General features: G+C 43.5%; 1 protein-coding gene across 3 annotated transcripts in view; it reads right to left on the bottom strand.

Moving 5' to 3' along the window:
* Positions 1–1,230: 1,230 nt before the first annotated feature.
* CENPF (centromere protein F) overlaps positions 1,231–23,583 on the bottom strand; it is a 61,923-nt gene continuing 39,570 nt past the window's right edge. For all 3 annotated transcript variants that reach the window (XM_045071898.1, XM_045071900.1, XM_045071899.1), the window contains exons 13-20: positions 20,456–23,296; positions 19,025–19,177; positions 16,453–16,629; positions 15,954–16,115; positions 13,444–13,606; positions 7,607–8,080; positions 6,004–6,182; positions 1,231–2,198 (exon numbers count right to left, since the gene is read on the bottom strand). In XM_045071898.1, coding sequence (XP_044927833.1) covers positions 1,995–2,198; positions 6,004–6,182; positions 7,607–8,080; positions 13,444–13,606; positions 15,954–16,115; positions 16,453–16,629; positions 19,025–19,177; positions 20,456–23,296 — 4,353 coding nt within the window. In that variant the 3' untranslated portion in view covers positions 1,231–1,994. The remainder of the gene's footprint in view (positions 2,199–6,003; positions 6,183–7,606; positions 8,081–13,443; positions 13,607–15,953; positions 16,116–16,452; positions 16,630–19,024; positions 19,178–20,455; positions 23,297–23,583) is intronic.

The following is a 23,583-nucleotide window of genomic DNA, read 5'->3' as shown; positions in this document are numbered from 1 at the left end:
CACCAAGTCCCTCATTGTACAGGTTGAGAATCTGACTCCTGGCTCTCTGGAGTTGGTCTGTTTCTCCATATGATTGGTCAGCTGGGATCTTTCTGGGACCTAACTGGCTTAACAGGTGCCTCAGAGTTGGGACCGGGGTATATTCACTTTCCATCCTATTTGCAGCTTGATATCCTGCTTGCCCATTTAGGACGACTGTGAACAATTGCAAAAATGGAAGGCATGCTAAGTATTTCCTATAACATGGAGCAGCTACACAGTCCACCTGGGAAAACGTGAAGACGCTTTCAAGGACCCGTGGAGCTCCTCAGCGAGTCCTACTGAGTGGAATCTTCCAGTAACTGGAGACAGCCAACAAAGCTGATGGCCTGATCCCAGTGATGTCTACTCCGGGCCATGCCCTTGAGCACATGGCAGCCTTGGGATGATTTATGATAAGGATATTGCACCAGACCACAACCCCGAGCCCCTGAAGAAAGAGGAAAGTCAGGATATCACTTTCAGTAGATGAATACTAAGAAGCTTAATATTATTGAAGCATTATTCAACAACAGAGGCCACCTTACAAAGGCCAATTTTAAAATATAAATGATAGTATTTGTCAAGGTTTATATATCAGTCTGAACTGAAAGCTAAGAGCAAATTATTTTTTAACTTGCTCATGTCCTAGAAAATTTTCTTACCCTGACCAAGGACAAAAAAACTTGTTCCAAAGTTTTTGGATTTGATGTGGCTCATAATGCCTGCATATTTTCAAACCCTGTCATCAATAAATAAGCTGGAAAATACCATACCTGTGTATACTTGCTGATGCAATTTACTGGGTACACACAATGTGCCAGGCACTGGCTGGACATATTATTCCTGTATAATTCCTATATAATCTACATGACCCACATTCTAAATCATGTCTTTTAATATAACCAAATACATTCACTAAATATACCAGTATCATTTGTTAAAATGCTAAGATTTTTATTTATGTGATCGAAAGAGAGAGAGAGAGAGAGCGAGCATGAGCAGGGGTAGGGACAGAGGGAGAAGCAGACTCTCTTCTGAGCAGGGAGCCTAATGCAGGGCTTGATCCCAGGACCCTGAAATTATGACCTGAGCCAAAGGCAAACGCCTAACCAACTGAGCCACCCAGGTGCCCCAAAACTTTTCTAAGAGGCTGTTGACATTAGCAAGAAATAGTGCCAATGCTCTGAATGCATTTATATTTAGAAATCATTTTTACAGAAAACAAAAGTGACTTTTATTAGGAAGGAAAATGTCTTGTTTTAATACGAGATCACCATTCGTGAGAACGCACACTAAAAGAACAGTAACAAATTGGTCTCAGGAAGAAATAATACAATGACAGAAAACTTGCTACACCACATCTTCAAGGAGCCTGCAAACAGGCCCAGTGGAAACAAACCCACAGCTCCTGCCAGCCCCACACACAAGTATGTACAGGTCACACCCGCGAACATTTAGAAACCACGCCGGACGAGGAGGAGGATCACACTCACACGTGTCTATGCGTGCGTGATCTTTCTCTGTTTTACTCAACTGAAAGAAATTCTTGATCTAAAATTGCTTCATGCCTAGCTGTACACATAGGAAATATAAAGCAAAAGTTCACATTTTCCTGGGAGTTTTTCATCGGAAGTAGACGACATATTTTGGATTCTCTTAGGGTGAAACCCACATATGAACAGAAGTCACGGCATCATGCTTGCCATCGAAGTACGACATCACCAAAACCTTTATATGGTGCCACATACACCATGGAAGAAAACTGTCCATGAGGTGGTGATCAGTGCTTTCGAACTTGTCCGATACTTCTACCTGTGAGAGCTAAAGAGTACAATGTACTTAGATTTCTAAGTGATTGTTTTCTTCCCACAGGTAATGTGCTCTCTGACTGAAGAAAAAGCCTTTGCAGACAGGCATGCTGCCTTCTGGTCAAACACGGCCACCTGCCAGGGTCCTGACACACAAGGTCGCTTCTACTGGACCCTGCAGTTCTCACTGCTCTTGGACTCGGGGACAGCTTCCGGGCTGGGGGCGAGCCGGCCTCGCTTGGCCCTCAGGCCCTCCCTGGGGCTGTCAGCTGGACTTCTCTCAGGAAGGTTACTGACCGAGAGGGATCTCGTGGTGGGTTCTCGGAATGAGGCGCTTGAATCCACTGGGCTTTGTTGAGCAACCTTGACCTGCAACGAAGCATCTTTGTTAGAAGCGTAAATCACATTCACATTTCTACAACATGAAAATAAAGTGCTTATGTCACCACATTTTGAGTTAAAATGTTTAACTTTAACTCAGCCCTCTGCAGGTACACAGCTATACCATTTCTTTTTCCCTGAGAAAAGGCCCCACCTCACAGAAGCTAGGAGGGTGTCGGACATGAACTCTGGTGACTCCCCCTGTAAGCCTTCCTTGACACCTCTGATGGCCAAAGAAGACTCACTCCAAAGGCTAGTGTGATATTCTTAGATCAGAAGGTAAACTTTGAGGGCAAAGTCCTCTTTACCGTTCTATCCCCAGTGCCCAGAATAGGCTTGACTAACTGGCAAATTTCAATATATGCCTGAGTGAGAATCAAAACCAGCTTTCATTCAGCTCAAGTGAGCCCTGCTGTCATTCAAATGAATATAATCCAAATGAGTAAGACTATCTTCATATGGTGGAAGGTTTATTTACAACATTTAAAATACCTAGAACCTGTTCCTCATATATAGTCATTTTAAACATTCTATTTATATATATTTTTTAAAGATTTTATGAATGAGAACGAGGGAGCACGAGCCGGCAGGAGGGACAGAGGGAGAAGCAGACTCCCACTGAGCAGGGAGCTCCACTCGAGACTCGATTTCAGGACCCCGGGATCATGACCTGAGCTGAAGGCAGACACTTAACCAACTGAGCCACCCAGGCGCCCCTCTACCCCTCTACTTATACTTGTTTTGTTTCCATACTGTATTTGCATTAAAGCAGAATAAATAATAAAGTCCCAAGAGAGTAAATCCACTTTCTGATACCGGCCTTTTAAGAGAAAGAGGGACCTCAGAAGATGTGAGGCTTTCGGACACCTGGGTGGCTCAGTCAATGAAGTGTTTACCTTCAGTTCAGATCATGATCCCAGAGTCCTAGGATCGAGTCCTGCATCGAGCTCCTTGCTCAGCGGGGAGCCTGCTTCTCCCTCTTCTCCTCACACTGCTTGTGCTCTCTCTCGGTCTGATAAAATCTTGGAAGGAAGGAAGGGAGGGAGGGAGGAAGGAAGGAAAAGAAAATGTGGGACTTTAAGAAGCCGTCGAGAGGGCACGGTAGCCGGTAGAGTCAAGTTTCTGAGGTTTACACAGTCCTAACAGAAGATATGGGGTCGGGGAAGAGAGAGAGGAACAAGACCGATGAAGGATCGAAAAGCTTCATTTAGCCAAAGTTAAAGGCAAGAGTGGAGGACTCAAGCAGGAAGATCTTTATTTTTTTTTTTTTTTAAAAGATTTTATTTATTTATTTGACAGAGAGAAATCATAAGTAGGCAGAGAGAGAGAGAGGAGGAAGCAGGCTCTCTGCTGAGCAGAGAGCCCGATGCGGGACTCGATCCCAGGACCCTGAGATCATGACCTGAGCCGAAGGCAGCGGCTTAACCCACTGAGCCACCCAGGCGCCCAAGCAGGAAGATCTTTAAAAGGTAAAGAACAACAAGGAGGGGACCCCTGTCCGTCCCCACAGGGAGAAGGAGCTACGTGACGGAGAGCCACAGACTCCAGTGACCTCCTCCTGAAGCAGCAAGAAAAAAGAATGGAAACTATTTCCCCATTTATATTCTTTCCATAGGAAGTAGGTGGTTTTAAAAGGCAGCTAACTACTTTTCATTACAGAAAACATAGTAAATCTGGCCAACAGATCAAATCCCTGGAAAGCTTGCCTCTAACTCGGATTGTGTGCAGGACACTTAAAAGGATCAGCCTCGAAGGATCAGAACTTAATGGAAAATTACCGTCCATGGAAAGTTAAAGGAAAAAAACAGAGTTTCACTGATACTTTTTTTAAGTAGAAAATGATACAAAAGACAGGCATTTCCCTTGAACCCATCATATGTAGGAAAGTCAGATCTTCAGGTTCACCATTGAAAAGAGAGAGATCGAGATCACTCGCATTGGGAAAAGAGTATCTGAGCCATGAAACTCTTTCTTAATCCCAATTAAATAGCCAAAGCCCACCCATTGGCTTCCCCTCTAGACTCAAGTTCTCTGATCATGAACTGAGGAAATTATTATAGGCTGCGATCAGTTTAAACTGTGATTTTGATCCTCATGTTAGTCAATTGGCTTCAGACTTGTCCCTGTAGGTAGATGAGGTCCAATTCACTAAGTATTTAAGCTATTAAGTGTAGGGGTGTCTGAGTGGCTCAGTTGATTAAGCGTCTGTCTCCGGCTCAGATCATGGTCTCGGAGTCCTGACAGATCAAGCCCCGCGCCGGGTCCCTACCCTATCTTACAACTCCATCTGCAACCACAGCAGCCAGAGGACAAGCACGTGGAGGGCTCAGTAAAAATGAACCTCATTCACAGTAAGAAACACAAGTACCCACTAGACCACTGACCAACACCGCAGTGACGGCATCACCATCATCCTCTGTACTTTAGTGTCGGGTCCCCTGGCACTGACCACCATCCCCAGGTTCAGACCAAGTCTACAGTCATGACTCACGTGTCCCCAACAAAAGAGGAGCATCTGGGCTTATCCATCCCAGAGACATCCCGGAGACTGACCCTCACCTGCTTTGCATCTCTCCCACCTTGAACCCGACAGATGTCACCAAAGGTCCCGCTAAATGACCTAAGGGAATGTCTCTCTCAGACCGCAGCCAGGCACATCAGGCAAGGACTCAACATCCTATTTCTAAGCAATTGCCTTTGGAAAAGATGCCTCGGCTCTCTATTTTTCAACCTGAATGATGAAATTTGCTTAACTGATGAGGCAAGCATCTTATAAGGCACCTCAGAAAATGCTGACTGACCAATAGGCTGGGTTTTGAAGAGTTTGCATCTAACCGGGAAGTCTCCCAGGGGCCCCCTGTCAAGAGGAACCAGGCCCCATTCCCTTACACAAGCGCACAAGACTGCCTCGCGATTCCTCAACACTGGTGCCCAGGGCGGCCGGGTGCCGCCTCACTGAACACGAACCTGCAGGAAACCATGGTTACCGCTTCACTCAGCGGGCTCCGCAGCATGTGGAAAGCAGGCCCCCTAGTGTGCAAAGCTCTTGTTCCTGGATAATAAGTCTGAACAGCACATGGAAACTGCCTTTCCAACAGGTCCTCGGAAAAGAGGGGAGAAAAATGACCCCTGGGGCAATTTCATGAGAGGATTTCCTAACATATCTTTAAACTTCTCCTATTGTAATCACGTGAGGACACCAGCAGCTCCAGAAAGTCAACAAATAGGCGGCCGGATGCCTGACACCGTATGAGAGACAAAGACACAGGGAAACCGGAATCGTAGTCAGGAGCCCCACAGTCCTCATAGTGCAGCTCGGAAGGAGAGCTCCTTTCTTTAGATGTCTAATGAAATATTTGCTTTTTATAAAGTAAAGGAGTAAAAAAGATAGGGGAAAAAACGAATTGCCAGCTGGGGGTCCAAGGGGTTAGAGGAATAAGTGTGAAACAAGCAATGAGCAATGCCTGTGGTCAAAAGAAAGATGACCTCTTCGATTCCTTCAATGTCCTGCTTAACACGGGCTTACACACACTTTGATGTCTGATCTACAATTTCTCCTCACTGAGCATTTTCCATCAAACTCTAAGCGGCCTGCCGGATCAAGGAGACCACAGCTGCAGGATAATGTAATGTTTATCCCCAGGTCTGCTCACTATGTCCTCAGGACTAGCTTCCTTACAGTGTGTGGAGAAGGTCAGACTTTTAAGAGTTCCCAAGTCAGTGTCAAACCCTGGCCTGACAACCCTGTAATTTCCTGGATTTAGGACGGCAGATCCAGGTTCCTAGGAGTTACCTTCTGTGATCTGCTGCCACCAGCTGTTGGCTGGGAGGTCTCAGCCTGATTTTCTTTGTTGAGGCTCAGAGGGGATGGCACTAACTTCTGCGCAGCGAGGCGGGGGCTGGTCCGAGTCGGCATGGTGGTTCTCCGCAGGACATACGGGCTTGTCTTTCCTGTTGGGATATCAGCAAACCCTAAAGGCAAAAAATGCTGGCTGTCAACATGGCTAGGTCCGACTGAATCCACAGTGGAAACAACAGACATCAGGTGAAGTTCTCACGGATAGAAGAGTAACTCCAGAAACACTGCCAGCCCCAGTGGACAAGGGATTGACTTCACAGTTGCCAAATCAAACAAGTAGCTAGTGGTTTCTTACCAGACACACAAGAAAACACAATGGAAAAGGGGAAAATAACATTAAACAGAAATTTTTTTTCCCGCTTCTTCTAATTCTAATCAGATGTCTTAACTCTTCATTTTTCTAAGATCTGGAGAACATACCAGCAAGACTCCCCATAAAATTTGGATTGGAGAGAAAAAGGGAGGATCAAATGGAAACGCAGAGAAAAAAAAAAAGTCAGCTCTTGTTTAAAATGAGAAAAGGTAAAATGGTAACAGCCCCTGCTACTCAGGTGGGAGGAGAGAGCCGACCCTATAAAAGAGGGATCTCACTGTCTGCTCACAAGGTCTCCCTCCACAGTGGGAGCAGACGTGACCGGAGGTGCGTAAGAGCAGAAAGTCAATCCCAGTGACGCTAACGGTCGGCATGTCACACACCCTCCAGAGCCACGCTGATGGCTAACTAAAGCAGCATTTGTTTTTGCCTTTAACCCTTTAATTATAAATAAAACGCAGTAATGAGAAAGAGATAGCTAACGGCTTTGGGGCCAGATTTCCTAAGGGCCAAAATTACTCAGAACAGTGCTCTTCAAATTATCTATGGCAAAGAATCAGTGCTGATATTTCTTTGAGCTACAGGGGTGGGGGGGGGTGGTTTCCAACCAGCTATGGAATGATAATCTCTGTATAACACAACAAGAAAGAACCAAGAGAAAACTCAAAATGTGTTTTGCATGTTGTTACCAGGTCAAATTATAATGAAAATGTCCCAACTCTTACTCTTGATTTTTTTTTTTTTTTTTTTTTTTTTGGACAAAGACCAGTAACAAACCATTCCCAGACTGGCCAGGGTCCCTGGGCCACACTTGAAGGATCGATCACTAGGTTTAAATTAAAAAAAACAAAAAGTGGTGTCTCACATCCCCTAGCTCGCCTCCTACCTGGGTGAGACCTAGATTAAAGGTGGAAAAGCTTAAAGAGTGTCCTCGATTTGGGGATTTTCAGCACAGAAACATCAAAGTCCGAAGAGATTTTGAATAGGCATTTCTGAAATCTACTAGCACGTTTCGTGTTGCAAACATGAGTAATTAGGTCCTAGTCCTTTTCTCATGCAGAAAGAAAAATATACCTTACCAGTTTAAAGGCGGACTATTGTTTCTGAAGGTCATTTAGTTCTGTTGCACAATAATCTAAAACATAAATGCTTCTTTTTCATATGTGGACTTTTACAGGGAATTTCAAAAGAACACACATAATTTTGCTTTTAAATTATACCTACCTTTCTTTACAACTTCTGGAAGTCCTTCTGGCTCAAACTCAGTGTCTCTGGTGTCCTCTGTGGGGTGAATACCACTTTTGACTGCTTTCCTACTCTTTTTAGAAAATGTCTCTGGGGTAGAAGGCGCTGTGCCTCCTCCATCTTCCCGAATCCCAGTGGACCTTTGTCTTTTGCCTGAAGTTTTATTTTGGCTGGATGACAACTTCTTTTCAGTAGCAGAAGGGGCTGGAGAGTCTTCTGAAACAACGGAATTTAGCAAAGGAGAATTCTGGAGATTAAGTTTAGACCGTGAACTCAGACGAGCAACTTGTGTCTCCAACATCTCTTTGGCTTTCTCTAACTTCTCGTGGCTGATGAGCAGGGAGCAGTACTTGTCCAGGTACTCATCGGCCTCCTTGTTTTTCTCTTCAAGAGTTTCTTTCAGTTCTTTGATCTCTGCCATTAATTCCTCTGCGTTAGAATCCACAGCAGTACCTGTCAAAAACAGAGACACACTGTAGACCACTTGACGTTTCTCTAACTATAGAATGATAAAGCAGATAACCTTAGATTTGATCTTAGATTTTCGCTTAAGAGAAGTGGGAAAGTATATGTATGTGTGTTCTTATAGATCAAACAACTCTTGTTTGGGAGGGATCATATCAAGTACGTATTCTAGTAGGTTAAATGACTTTCATTAAGACAGCTTAAATAAAGTCCATCAAAATCTCAAACTCGTATCCCAGCCACCCCATCAAAACTTCCTTGCAGTTCATAGGAGATCAGATGAGTTAATGGATCACATCCTCAATCTCCCCTGTTCATTCTTTTCAGCATAAGTGAGTAAAAAATAAAAGTTGGTAAAGACTAGGAAGTCTGTTGGAATAGCTTTGGGAAATGGAAGAGGATAGTGACAAGACAAGTAGAAAACAGCTCTGAAAACCATTTTCAAGAGGATCTGGTGGACAAGTGCTTGAGAGCTGCTTCAAAGGCGGTGATAAGGGGAAAACTGTGGTCTAAACTGGCCGACCAAACCAGCAAGGCAATTCCAGCCCCTATTTCAAAGCCCTTCTGGGTTCTTCTTCCCTACCCCATTCCCTGCGTGCACTAAAACGACCAAGGATACGGAAGTAGAAGGGTATAAATTCCCCTCCCTGCGAGTGCTCGGGGCTCAGACTTTTAGAGAACGGTCTCCTCCGAGCCCATCGGTGTTAAGCAAACCTCCCATCCTCCAAGGTCTCCGAGGGCCACTTGGTTCTTCCATCGGGACCCAGTCCAGGTTCCCTAACACGTGGTTCCCTGCCCTGGAAACCCAACCACACTGGCCCATTGTTGCTACCAGTTTGCAGTTTGCGGCACTGGCGGGGCAGGGAGCGAGCGAGGTCGTAAAGGAGAAGGCGCACGGCCTGATTTCCGGCAGCCTCCCTCCCGCCCAGTCGCCTCAGGCGCGCCACACCCTGCTGTTCCCACCAGACTCAAAGGAGACCTGGCAGGTGACGACCTGGTCCCCACGTCGGATTCCGGTGAGGCCTGGGACCCCAGGACCCAGTCAGGCCCACCCGTCGGGGTGGAAGGGGAGACTGACCATCTCCCAGAGACCCCTTAGAAGTCTCACAGGTCGGGCCTCCCTGGGGGGGTGGGGGGAGAGGAAGGGCCCCTCAGGTCAGGAATGCCCCGAAAGTGGGGACAAGAAGGAATTTCTGAAAGGAAGGGAATTCCACAGATCAGGGCCTCTGGGGCAGGGTGTGGGGGGAATGTAAGAACTTGTGGAGTGAATGCAGGAGTGAATGTGCAGTTTGCCCTGCTTGTCGGGGACTGAGTCTGTGGCTCCACAGGTGGGCACACTTAGTGTCCCCAGAAGCCTGCGTAGTCCGAGTGGGCCCTAACCTGTTTCTATAGTGACCTCATAGGGTCTACGGCAAGCCCTTGGGGCACCACTCTGGGGTTTATACGGACTCACTTTGGCTAAGAGGCACCCAGGTGTCCTCTCGGAGGGTGGACAGATGGGCATCTGACTGGTCTCTCCTCTGGAGGGACACCCACCCTTTATCTGTCTTCACGCCAACGACACCGGGAGGGAACACACAGGGTAGACAAGAGAGCCCCTGGTCATCATGGGTGGAAGTTCTTCCAAACCTACTGTCTTAGACCATATGCTCAAAAGTTTTGAGAAGGGATTCTCAGGAGACTATGGGGTCAAATCGTCTCCTGGAAAATTAAGCACTTTAGGTGAACCGGAATGGGCCACCTTCGGGGTCGAATGGCCCTCCGAGGGTGCCCTGAGCCCTACCCACTGTCCAGGTCATTTACACAGTCGTGGTCGGGACTCCCGGGCACCCTGCCCAGTTCCCGTATATCGATTCTTGGCTTCAGGTAGCCCAAACTCTGCCCCCTCGAGTCCGATTTTTGTGCTAATAGGAAGGACCAAAGTAGGATATTTGTAACACAAGTAGATGAGCCCAAAGGCTGTGAGGAAGCAAAGCTTACCAGGGAGGCCCTGCCCAGGGGCATCGGCAGCAGCAACAGGGATGAGCTCTGGACAAGGATGAGCCAGTCAAGAAGCATGGGGACGACCGTCCTCCTCTGACCCAGGGCCTGAGTCAGCTGAGTCTGCAGGAACACGGTGCTCCTGCTGCTTCTCAGTGGCATGTGTGGGGAGAACCTGATTTAGCAGCTCGGACAGCCCACAGGAAAACTGATCCAGACAGAAACAGGATGTAAAATAACAGGAGCTCTCATCCTTACGTTTGTGGGGGGCACGTCTGGGTGGCTCAGTCAGTTAAGCGTCTGCCTTCCACTCGGGTCATGATCCCAGGCATCCTTCAGCCAGGGACTTTAAGGAATATTAACAAGCAGCTGCCGAAACTCCCTTTATTTCTGGGAAATTTCCTGTCTGGCCTGACATGGACTGCCTTCTCCCCCTTGTTGGCGGGAAAATATGGCGTCTGCTTCTCTGGAGCTGATGAGCTCCTGAACCAGGATCCCTTTCCCTGCCCTCTAGATAATTGTCTCAAAGTCTTCTTGGGTGATTGTTAAGATAGCTTTCCAAAATCTTTGGTAAACTAAAACTTAAAAATTTTGCTTGGATGATAAATGGAATTGAATTTATTGGACATCTAGGTCTTTTCCAAATAGGATAAAGTGCTAAGTCGTTAATTACTAGACATAGGATGGTGCTTTTGACTTCTTACTGCAAAGAAACCAAGGATATTTAAATCTGCCGTTAAATATGTTTTGTGCTTAACTGATTCACAAATTTGCCATCTAAAGAATTCTGGTGCAACAGTTCACTACTCTTTAGCTTTCACTAGAGATTAAGGTTTCTAAAGAGTGCATAATTCTGCTAACTGTAACTAAGACTGGTGGAAATAAGGGAAACAACTCTGTATGTAGAAAAGTAGAAGATATGTAAGAAAGTTGTAAGGAGTGGGAATGCATTTTTGCTGAAGGTAAAATAAGGTAATGTTGTACTAAATGAGATGGGTGTTTGGAAAGAAATGGGTTGGTGCAAAATCAGAAACCAAAGGAAAGCTGTAGAAGGTTTATGGAGGGAAGACCTTGTAACAGAGTTTTAGATGTGGTCAGGACGGACTAAGATTGAAATAAACAGATTTTAAAGTATGCTGGCATAAGTCTGCGATCTCTCTGTTCAAAAATGTTTCAGGGGCACCTGGGTGGCTCAGTTGGTTAAGTGTCTACCTTCAGCTCAGGTCATGATCTCAGGGTCCTGGGATGGAGCCCCACATTGGGCTCTCTGCTCAGCAGGGAGCCTGCTTCCCCGCCCCCACCCCCGCCTTTCTCTCTGCCTACTTGTGATCTCTCTCTCTGTCAAATAAATAAATAAAATCTTTAAAAAAATTGATTTGCTATTAAGAAAAAAATGTAAACACTTGTCCAAAAAAACCAGTTTCTAGGTTTTGCCTATATCAGGTCTTTAGCATGGCTAATCCTATTTAGGCATGTGCTTTAAAACTTTCTAAGGTTTAACAAATTTTCACAAGATTTAAATTGTAAATGAAGTCCCTTTAACTCATTAGGACTTTATCTTGATATGCTAAGTTACTCAGGAAGTACTGCTAAACAGGGGATAAACCTTATGTTACACTTGGGTAAATGCTGTAACTATTCTAGAGGTTGTATGCAATTCCTAAAGTTTTAATAAGGTCCTCACTTGATATTTTAATTACTGAAGTGTTATATGTCACAGAAATAACCTGATTTCCTTGCCAGCTATACTGTAAACTCTCATCTCATCAGCTCTTTAACCATGTCCATTCTGAGTTGTTGTCACTTACAATTGTTCTTCCTGTCCTGCAAAATGAGTTTCATCTTCAAGGAAGTTCATATAAAGGACTTTTAGGACAAAACAGATATTTGATATCTTTAAGATCAAAACTAAAATGAGTAAGAATTTCCAGAACTAAAAGTCGCATTCAAACTAGACAAGGGTCAGTAACGCGGGACTAAAGGAACTAAAAGGACAAGCACAGGGCTGCGGCGCTGTCGGAGACATTGCTGGTCTCTACTGTCTATTCTTCTGGATTAAGAGAAATTCCTCTTAAGATATCTATGGCTTAACAAAAAACATGATGAAGTATTCATTTGTAAACAAATTGAAGCATTTAACTTTTCTCTCTACCTGAACCTTCTAAAATTCGAAAGGTCTCAGTAAGTATTCTTTCTTCCATGGCAGTCATAGTTATTTGCAGAAGTTCAATAAGAATCTGTTCTCCTTGTAACAGTGCACCATTGAAAATTTCAGTTATTTTACCAAAGCTTTGACTGGAATTTCTTATTTGAGAGCCATGCAGACTCAGGTATGACCAAACAGCATTAAGGAACTAAGGTTGACTTTATGAAATGTGGAGCCATAAAGCCCCTTGGAAATGTTGGGCTGATACCCTGCTTACAGAGTTTTTAGCAGCCACACCAGGTAAGTAAAGAATGTCACTTCCTGGCAAGTGAAGGAACTTCAAGATATTTTGGGGACCTCATGAAGAGGAAGCCAGGAGTCCTGATCAACTTGTAGCTGGCCATGGTTGGCACCAAATCCACTGGAAAAACCCCCTGGATCCACAGTTTACTCCAAGTACTCTTCGAAGCAGGGAAGACCACTGACCCACCCTGTGAAGCTGTGGTCCAGAAAAGCCCCTCATACTAGGCTTGGCACCATCTTCCCACACAGTGAGAGCATTCTACTCCGCAGACATAAGTGGAAAAGAGTGACAAGGATAGCTGTGATTTCTTTTTTATTTTACCTGCCACCCAAACCTACAGTCCTTAAGCCTTCCATTTAGTGGACCCACAAAGATGGGCCAAGGACAGCCAGAATCGGCTATTGAAAAATGACCAATGCCAGCACAGAATGTCAATCTGCCTTTGACATAGGAACTTCATAAATGGACATCCACATGAACAACTCTTCTTGGAACAGCTCATTTGCAAAATGTGCTACCAGTTTTTCATATGTTCTATAGAACAGAAGACACAATAATTCTATTTCAAACTGCAGACTTCATTCTGAATCCTACTAATCCTGTGACCCCAAGCTGCACAGAAAATTCAGAAACTGGAAAATGGACATCAACACGCAGTAAAGGAAAACTACACTAGTGTGATGAGTGCTGGGTGTTATATGCAACTAATGAATTATCACACTACCTCAAAAAACGATGTACTTACTATATGCTGGCTAACTGAACATAAGAAAAAATAAATAAAACTAAATAACTAAACCTAAAAACAAAACAAAAAGAACACACAGCACTAAAAACATCTCTGTGTCTACATACCATTCGTGTATGGTTTCACTAGCAGAAAAGGGTTTTGGCTCATGGATGTGCCCAATTAACGCCTACCTGTCTTCTGTTTCTCTTGTGCAGCTTCAAGCTTAGACAGCTCTTTCTGCAACATCTCCTTTTCCTCTTCCAGCTGTTTACAGGATTTGATTAACAATTTTATTTTCCCCTGGGCACGTTCATTTTCCTTCTTCAACTGATTTGCATATTTTACATTGTCCGCCTACGAAACAAAACCTTGAATTTAAAACCTTGAATTAATTTTTTATGAGTATATGAAAAAATAATCATGAGGTATAATTAAGGATCATATATTGTAAATTTAAGAATTATGATGTTCAAAATAAAAATGATTCATCTTCTCTATTCAATTTCCTAGGTCTCCCCAGTAGACACTGTGGTTTTGTCACTTTCTGAGTGGCAGCAAGCATAAATCTTGGTTCCTAAGGAGCCCACCATGTCTGGGGGTTCACCCAATGGGAATCACACCTTAGGGCTAGGGTGGGAGATACATGGGCATATTTTTGGTGGGTCAAAACTTCTCAATGATTGAGGGGCCTAGTGGTGCAGTCAGTTGAGTGGCTGACTCTTGGGTTTCAGCCCAGGTCCTGATCTCTGGGTCATGAGATCGAAGCCCTGCATTATACTCCCCACTCAAAGCAGAGTCTGCTGGAGATTCTCTGTCACCTCTCCCTCTGCCCCTTCCCTCTGTGTGCTCACTCTTTCTCTCTCTCAAAAAAAAAAATCTTAAAAAAAAATTCTCGAGGATAGAACTATTTCCATTTGTAGTCCGTGCCTTTGTATAATTTCAATACCCAAGATGGCATTTGTGTTGGTGACACCAAGTGAAGGCCAAATAATTTTATGGCTCATGATACAAACTTAAGTTCTACAGTTGCTCAAATAGAAAGTGAATAGAATGGTAGGAGAATGATAGAATAATACACTTCTCAGGAGTACAAGTTCAGGATTCCTTAACCACATCTGCATATTCCAGAAAGCTCAGACAATGATTTAGAGGAAAAACCTCACCTGAACAGATACAGAGGTATTTATATATAGTCTTTATTTATCCCACCTTGTAAGCATAATCATACATTTTGTTGCAGAAATATGAATTTGATAATGAAGTATTGCCCCATACCTTGCTGGGATATTATGTGATCTATGGCATATGCCTTGTATTATGTGATATTAAAAAAAAGCAGGCTTCTAAAACAAACTAACTCCCAGAGTTTGCTGTTAAGAGATCATGAACATACAAAGGCAAACTGAACTATTTAAGTTTAAGAGAAAAAAAAAAAAGAACTGGGCATCCCATTCACACTGCAAGTAGATTTCATTCTTTGTCTATTTCATTTTGGAATAATATTAGCAGTGTTGCAGTAAATCTGCATTTTTCAGGATTTTTATTTCTGAGTCCAACATTAATTGGATTAGAGATCCATTTAATTCCATTTCAACAGTGCTCATTAAAATTATGCAATCTGAATGGGCTCACCTCACAATGAGCCATTTTGCACACAGTATGTGTAAGACACAGACATTCCCCACAATAGAACTGTCAAAGATCAGACAAGCAGAAAGCATACCTGAAACTAAAATATCACTATATACCAAACTATATAAAAAACCTCAGTTTTTTAAAGGCAGAAAGTGAGTAAACAAAAAAGTAGACTGAAACTCTTCTGTTATGAGACCTATCATGTTTCATTTCATAGTAGCAGAACATTAGTGACCATGAATGTTATCTTGACTTTTCCTACTTTGTATTTTGTTGGTATATTTCCTTCAACTTGAGAATTACTTAAGAGCTACAGACTTAAGAAGTTTGCCCCTATTTTTCTGTTTCAATGTATTGAATATACGACATCATAATTTTTGCAATTTAAATCACCTTTAAGTAAAGACCTTTATAGGTATTTATCTTCCAGGTTCATTTTTATACATCTTGGATGATATTCATCTTATGAAAAATATCGGTAGGAATCAAAACACCTCTTTCTAAGAAGTAGAATTACTGTAGCACCACCTATAACTAAACAATCCCAAGAGTACAGTTCACCTCTTTCTTTTTTGGAAAGGAGAAAGTTTTACGATCCTTGTGTGGAGATAAGAGGTGAGTATACACGGACGAGTGCATGACCAAGTGCTCTGGTGCACCTTCATCTCCACACGAGCCACGGAAAAAGTGGGCTTGGTGACAGCAGTGAACTTGGAGACCAATCAAGCAAGACTTCGGAATTACCCACAAAATTATTGTCTACAGCTGGAGAGGGCTGCCCTACTCTGCTATCATCAGGCTCTTCATATCCATCTTGAGAAAGTCTTTTACCATCCTCTAATTTGAGAGGATTCACTGAGCAATGCATAACGTTTATTCAAGCTGTGAGACCGCGATCATCTGCTGATTTTTAAATAATAACTCAGCAGAGAAGTGATGCGCTTGTTTTTGACTACCAAGAAAAATGTCGTAACAATTAAAATGAAAACATTAATTCCATGTGATGGAAACCACCATTACCTGTACAAATCATTCTAAGTCATGAAGTAATAAAAAAGGAACATACCTGGGTTTTCTTCAATTCTTCTAAAATCTTAGTGGTAGCTTTCAAAGAATTATTGAGTTCTTCTTTGCTGGACTTTAAGAGATCTACCTCGGCCTTCTGCGAGCTGAGACATTCTTCCTGAGAAGACAGTTTCTCCCGGTATGTCTGGATTTCCATTTCGTACTAAGAAGGAAAAATGTTACTTTAGTCAGGAGGCTCAGCTAAAAAAATTTCTCAGCTAGAAAACAAACTAAAGAAAACTGCTGTCCCAAGGACCATTTCAAATAGTCCTTGGGACCCTGCTATTAACCTATTCCAAGATGGAAGTAAATATATTTTAAAAGCTCACATTGTAAAGTAAGACCTGTGAGGTAACCAGGGAAGACAGTGCAGGTAACGTGATGAGACAGAAGACTGTATAACACAATCCTGCAGAACATGACCTTGCAAAAAATGCCTCATTACCATGGTCAACACAACACTCTGCGGCTCCTCCAGGAAACAATCCCCACGTTTTTACCTGTTTGTTTATATCCAGAAGCAGAGTCTGGTGTTTCTTTTCAGCTTCCTGCAGCTGTAGTTGATACTCAGCTATTTCTTCTCGCACTTTCTCTTCCTTTTCCATCTGGTCCTTGTGTATGCAATCTAAACTCTTCTTTAATTCACTATTTTCTAGCATGAGCTCCTTCAATTGACCCTAATGGAAAAAAAAAAAAAAAAAAAAAAAAAAATCATGCTAAAATAATTAAGAACCTGGATATACAGTTTTAGGAAATACGGAGTACTGAAAAGAGAAAAAGAAAAAAAGAATTTACAGATAAGACAAAATTTGTATAGAATAGTGCTACAACCCTTAATGATGGACTCACTTGAAACTGTGACTTCACCTCCCATGACAATTTCTTCTGTTGCAGCCCAACCAGCCCCAAGGTACGGATATCCACTGGGACCACAGACTCTCTGAGAACCCACTTTGAGCTGAACCAGTCTAGACCATAACCTCCTAGGCTTCCAGCCTCATTTACTGAAGTGCTTGCAGTGCGGTAATTCCTTGACATCATCAACAGCGCCCCTACCACTCCCACTGCCACTGAAGCCCCTCCAGACTTACATTTTTTTCCTTGACCAGGCTTGATTCTATGTTCTGTCATGGTGACAATTTCCTTCCAAATGCCCTCACCTCTTCTGCTCCTCTCTCCCTACACTGTGTGAGACAGGCAAGACTCCAGCGCCAGAAGCCCCTGTGTTCTCCGTGCGTGGTCCCAAATGACCGCTTCTATCCGTGTGTCTATACACATGGTGTCCACTTGTTCCTCTCCACTGACTCAAGCCCTCCAGCCTGGTTATAGCCCACCTTCTCCTCCACAGATCGTTTTCCATGGCCTCAGCAGCCTCCACACTGCAAACCCAAGGAGTACTCTTCACCCGGTCCAAGCTCTGTAGTATGTGACGCTGCTGACCACTCCTCCCTCCCTGAGGCAGCCTCCACTCCTGGCTCGTCTCCTCATGCCTTCTCATTCTCTCTGCTGGCTCCTCTTCCTCCATCTTATCTCGCAGGCTGGGGGCTCTGCACCAAACCGCTTTCTCTTCTCCAACAGTATTTTTTACCATTCCCCCCAATTTGTAAGTACTACCTATATTCCGAACCAGCCACCTTAAACCTTCCCCTTTAAACTCTAGCCTCACATATTTGCCATCCCTTTAGATTTTGTTCTAATTCATTGTGATGACCTTCCTTATCCAGTCTTTTTTCATATCATTTTCTATCTCACAATGGCTTCCTTTCACTTTCTTAGGATAAAAAAAAAAAAAAAAAAAAAAAAACTAAGATTGTTCTCTAGACCTAGAAGCTTCCTTCTTCTGCGCTGTTCCTTGCAGAGCTGACTCCACATCCTGCAGGTTACGTTCTCTGACCTCCCTACTAAATTAGGTTAGTCTCTACCCCACACAACCCACTTCCCAATAAGTTTGCCATAAAGAATCATGTTGATTGATTTATGGCACTTGAGAGATTAAGCTTCTCTCCTACAGCTCCTATGTTATGATGTATTGTGTGTCTAGACTGTAAGCTCTCTGAGTGCAGTTAGCCCAGCACTACGGACCGAGCCTAAACACCTCGCTTTGCCTTCTAGTAGAGCCGTAAGCCAGATTCAAGTTGGGGTACTCCCAACCAGCTCAGTACCAAAGGAAATTCCAGCAGGTGCCATACTCAAATATCATTCGTACAAACTCCTTCCATGCAGCACTGCCAGAAAATTCTATGAGTTATGTGCTGAGATGCCAAACCTTTTCAATTTTCATTAAATACCACATTTAAAGGACCAATTTCCCCAACTCCTTACGCAGGCTCTTACGTCTCAACTCTTTGGGATCTTTCGGGGTCACAATCCCAATGGTCTCATTACCCTGTGCTAAGTATTTCCTGGGGATGAACGTGCATGAGGACATCACGGATATGCGAGTGTTCACCGTTTAACCAGGTTTGGCAAACAGGTTTCATTGCACCTGCCAGCTCTGTGTGCACGGTAGTTGCTCCGTGGGGACTCAGTGTGAAGAGATTCAGGAAGAGGAGAGGGCATGAATCAGCAACGTCTGCTCTGCAAATAGCAGTGAGGAGTGGCAGCCCAGATGCTACAGATCTGCCCCAGGAACCCTGCCGTAAAATAACATCCAAAGACTGTTCCAGCTTTACGTTTCCCTGTGACTTCCCGTGACTTTGCCATTCTTAGCAAGATCAGGGCATCTGTCTCTGGCAACATTCTGGCTCCTCATCTGAGGCAGGCTAGAAGAGCCGATAAATCTGTTGAAAGCTGCAGGAAATCTATTTCTGATGTGAGTTAACATAGAACCCGGCTTGCCTTCAGTTAAAAATATTGGAATATTTTGCCAAAGCTGCTTGGGGCTCTTTCAGGGCTCCTGATAGGGCTGGAGGGTGAAGATGAGTGCAGGTCTCATCATGACCTAAGTGCGGGGCTATTTTTTTCAAAAGCTTAAAAAACAGTCTGGTACATTCTAGGTCTTACAAAAACAAAGAGGGAGAGGGTGCACACTGCCTTATCAGAGCATCACAAACACGTCACAGAGAGACTTACCTTGCTGCTCTTTATGTCCTCCGACATTATATTTAATTCCTCAGTTAGCCTATTTCTCTCCCTGGTAAATTCTTCTTTCAGCTCTGTGGTTTTCTGCACCATCTCGTGCATTTCCCTCTGCAGCTCGGTTTCCTTCCCAGTCATCGCCTTTACCTGGAATTTCATCTTTCGTTAGGATCTGTTTGGGGTTGTCATTTTTGCACAAATGAGTCACTCTGGTACAACACACTCGAAACATTTCCTTTCACCTTCAGAAATAAAATGGAACCGGGCTACTCCTCCCTTCACAAATCCACTCAGCTCCTATCCTCAAAACCTTCTGGCAAGCTTACCTTTTCTTCTCAGCCAAGATTTAATAAAAGACAGAAATAAGGGAAGCAATGACAAAGAAAGATAATATTACTAAGTCTTAAAATCCTTCATAAAGGTATTAATTTGTATTAAACAAAAATAGTAGAGACCATTGTATGAGGTAGCGTCTTATATTTTTATCAGTTCTGGGATCTCTACTAATCCCCTGATACCATACTAATCTGCCAGGAATATGCCTAGGATTAGTCAAAACCAGTCAAAGCCTCACCATTGGCGTTTGCCCTTGACGTTGAAAGAGGCTGGCAGAATTTGCCAAATGATCTCTATCGTAACTACCGTCTCTCGAAGCTGTGTCAAAACTTGAAATTCCTGGAAAATATTATAGGGTTATGATTGATCCCATTTTCTGGAGACTCCTTTTTTCTTTTAATATTTGCCCAGTAAAAACTGAATTTGAAGCACTTTTCTAGATCAGTATGGAAGCCTAGAGGACAAAAACTTAATTTTTCATTACTAATCGAGGCCCTCGATGGCAGATTTTCCTCTTTAACTACGAGCTGACAAAACAGGAGGTTGCACAAAGAGAAGGCGTAAGAGGGGCTGAAAGCACAATATCCCCAAGACCTACCCTAGGAGGATGAGACTTCTGCTGGTTACCGTTATATGGGCACCTTTAATAGTACCTTCTCCTAAAGGCAAAAATGCAGTGCAGGGGCCATGGGGGTCCCTCCTGATCCTCACTAGTAACTGTTACAGACTCCTTGGCAAAAGTTCCCAGCCAGGTATTGGGAAGCTACGACACTAATGTACTGTAAAGAGAGAACTATAATTAGAACCAGGAACTGGGCCTAACCCAAAGCTTCTGCCTGTGTCCAGGTGCCACACTGAAAACCTGGGCTAACCCATAGAAGAGTCCCATGTAAATATGTGCCAAAAGCCAAGAGTCACAGCTGTTCCAGCCTGCTCTCTGTCCCCGAAGTTCAAGGCCCCACGAACTTAAAACCTTTACAGAGTCTGGTCCAATGCTGCAAACACGGCCCAGAAAGAAATCTAATCCACACAGCGGATTTCCCTCCCTCGTGACTACATATGCAAATATAGACAGGTTAAGCCACTTACTTTTTCAACAAAGGACATGTTTTCTATTTTTGTCAACTCAAGCTCTTTCTCCAGATCCTTGTGAGATCTCTGCAGTGCTTCTAAGGTGTCCTGCAAAGTGTCATTTTTGGCTTGCAGCCCTTGGCTCTTCTGCTCCAATTCCACCAGCAGATTTTCCAGCTCCCCTTTTTGCTTCTTCCAAAGCTGCTGCTCTCCCTCTACCTGGGCCAGTTTGGAGGTGAGTTGCTCTCGGTCTTGAATTTGATTTTTCAGTAGGCTGATTTCTTCCTCCTTCTTCTCTAGCTTATGTTTGCCGTCTTCTACTTGTTGAAGGAGGCCATTCGCAGAAGACTGCACATTGAGGTAGTTATTCTTGACCTCGTCAAGGTCTTGCAGCAACTGAGCCTTCTCGAGTTCAAGAGCATCTACTTGACTGTGCAGATTCTGTGCTTGGGCCTTCCAGGCATCTTGGTCATGACCCAACGCTTCAACTTTCTGATTTAGCTCCTTTACTTGTGTTTGAAGCATCTCCACGGCAATTTTAGAGTCTTCTCTCATTTGTACCTTTTCTTGCTCTTTTTCTTGCAATAGATTTTCAAAGGAAGACTTTAATATTTCCAATTCGGATACCCGTCCTTGCTCCTTCTGTAATTCTTCTATCATATTTTCTTTTTCTGACCTGACATGAACAAGATCTAATTCCAGATCTCTCAGGTTTTGGGCCATCTCCTCTATTTTTGCTTTTAGAGTCCCCACCTCTGCTTTGGAATTCTCAGCCTCAAGAATCATGCGCTCTTGGTTTTTCCCTGATATCTCTAGTTCTCTTTCAAGTTTCTCGACTCTATCCTTAAGCAAGTCAGCATGATGCTCACTTTCCTTCAGTTTTCCTAAGACCTGGAGCTGCTCCTTTTCATCAGCTTCTAGGCGGACTTTCAGCTTTTCAATGCTATTCCTCAGCTGATGTATTTTCTGCCCCGAGGTGTCCATACTCTGTTCTTCGACCTTCTGGATCTCCTGGTCATGACACAAGGCTATTACTTCCTCATTTAGCTCTTTCAATTGTGTTTGGAGCATCTCCAATGCAGCTTTGGATTCTTCTCTCGTCTCTATTTTTTCTTTCTCTTCTTCTTCTAACCGACTTTTCAGTGAAGAGAGTAATGTGTCTAATTCAGACACTTGACCTTGTTTTTCTTGTAGTTGTTTTATCAGATTTTCTTTTTCGAACTTGACTGTGCCAAGGTCTAGTTCTAGATCTTTCAGGGTTTTGGTCATCAATTCCATTTGTGTCTTTAGGGCTTCCACCTCTGCTTTGGAATTCTCAGCATCAAGAATCACCAGCTCTTGGTTTTCCTCTGACATCTGCAGTTCTCTTTCAAGGTTCTCCACTTTATCCTGAAGCGAATCACTCTTACGCTCGCTCGCTCTCAGTTTCTCTAGGACATGGAGCTGCTTTTTGTCATCAGCCTCAATGCGGACCCTCAGCTTCTCAATGCCTTTTCTTAGCTGGTGCACTTCCTCCTGTGTTGAGCTCAGCCTCACTGCAACCTCACCTTTCTCCATCAGTGCATCCTCCAGGGCCTTGGCGATGGTCAGCTTTTCATGTTCTGATTCATGCAGTCTGGTCTGCAGGCTTTCAGATTCCCCTGCAAGTGATTCTTTCTCTTTATTCAGTTGCTCAATTTGGATTTCCAGCTCACTTTTTACCAAAGTCAGAGCCTGTGAGTCCTTTTCCAAACTCTGCAGCTGCTCCTGGAGACGAGTGTTCTCTTCCGAGAGCTCGGTGACGTTGGAGGACAACGTCTGAATGAGCTGTGCTTTGTCCTTTAGCTCAGCTTCAGCCATGTCAATGTGATGGAGACATTCATCTTGATGAGATTCAAGCTCACATATTTTCTCCTTCATCTTTTCAGACATTAGATCCAGTTCTTTATTTTCTTTTGACAAAGTATCTAACTCTCCATGAAGCTGGTTTCTCTCATTGGTGACCACAGAGAGTTCTTCTTCAAGGCGGGTTATAACTTTCTGCTTACTTTCATTGTCTTTTTCTAAGTATAGCTTCTCTGTCTGAACTGTCTCTAAGTTGGCTTCCACAGAGAGGGCGTGATGCTCCATGTTACCTTTCTCAAACTGGATCCTCTTTAGCTCCTTTTCCGCATCAAGAAATCGCTCTCTCCAGTTGTCGTTCACGTCAGCCACGTTATCTTCAATAACTGCATGTGACCTTTTATCTGTGCCTGTTTCTAAATTAGAATTGAGGCCTTCCAAACTTTCTGTTCTCTGGTGTAATTCCTGGTTGTCACAAGCAAAAGATTCCAATCTTTCCCTTAAGTCTGATTTTTCTTTCTTGAGTTTCCCAACTATTTTTTCTAATTCTACACATGCTTCCGTCTTGGTGGTTATTTGTGCTTCCTGAAAATCGAGTTTTGAGTCTAACTCTTTTATTTCATTTAATAAACTTTCAACTTTTTTGTCACGTTCCTCTATGACGTGAAGTAACCTCAAATTCTCATTTGATGACTCTTTTACCTGCAGCTGAAGATTCTGAATGGTGACCTGATTCTCTAGAAAATCCACAGGAACCGGAGCATTAGGACCAGAAAGTGACAATTGAGAAATGCATTCTAAACAGCCCTGGGTTTTGTCTTCTGCTGGGGTTTCTGGAGACTGTTCCCTAGACCATTCTTCTCCTGTGAATCTGACTGGACTGGTCTTGGTTATTTTTTCCATCTCCCGACTGAGGTCCTGCTGAACACCTTCTTCACAAATCTGATGAATGTCACGCTTTGGTGTTCTCTCTTGAGTTTCCAAAGTATATTCTTCTGATTCTTTTACATCACAGCTACTGTTTCCACCCCGAAGAGCCTGTAGTTGTTATACACAATGAAAACTCATTTTATTTTTCAAGAGGAACCAAAATAGAATAAATATGCTTAATTATTACTTTATAGAAAAACTGGTTTCTTGCCTCTGCTGAACACATCTCCTCAAATGGCATATTTCTCACCCCATTCTCCTCTCTCCATCAAATATCCAACACAATTAAACAAACAGTCAGTGTTTTCCACAGGCACGGCTCTGGGTAAGGTATTTATCATGAAGACAAATCCTCCAAATTAGTTATCTGATCATCTAAATTGTAACATATCTAT

The sequence above is a fragment of the Mustela putorius genome, unplaced genomic scaffold (assembly GCF_011764305.1).
Source record: "Mustela putorius furo isolate JIRA1106 unplaced genomic scaffold, ASM1176430v1.1 tig00003993_pilon_pilon_pilon, whole genome shotgun sequence".
Taxonomy (NCBI): Eukaryota; Metazoa; Chordata; class Mammalia; order Carnivora; family Mustelidae; genus Mustela; species Mustela putorius.
Note: the sequence above shows the minus strand (reverse complement) of the source record. Positions and strands in the feature narration are given on the sequence as shown.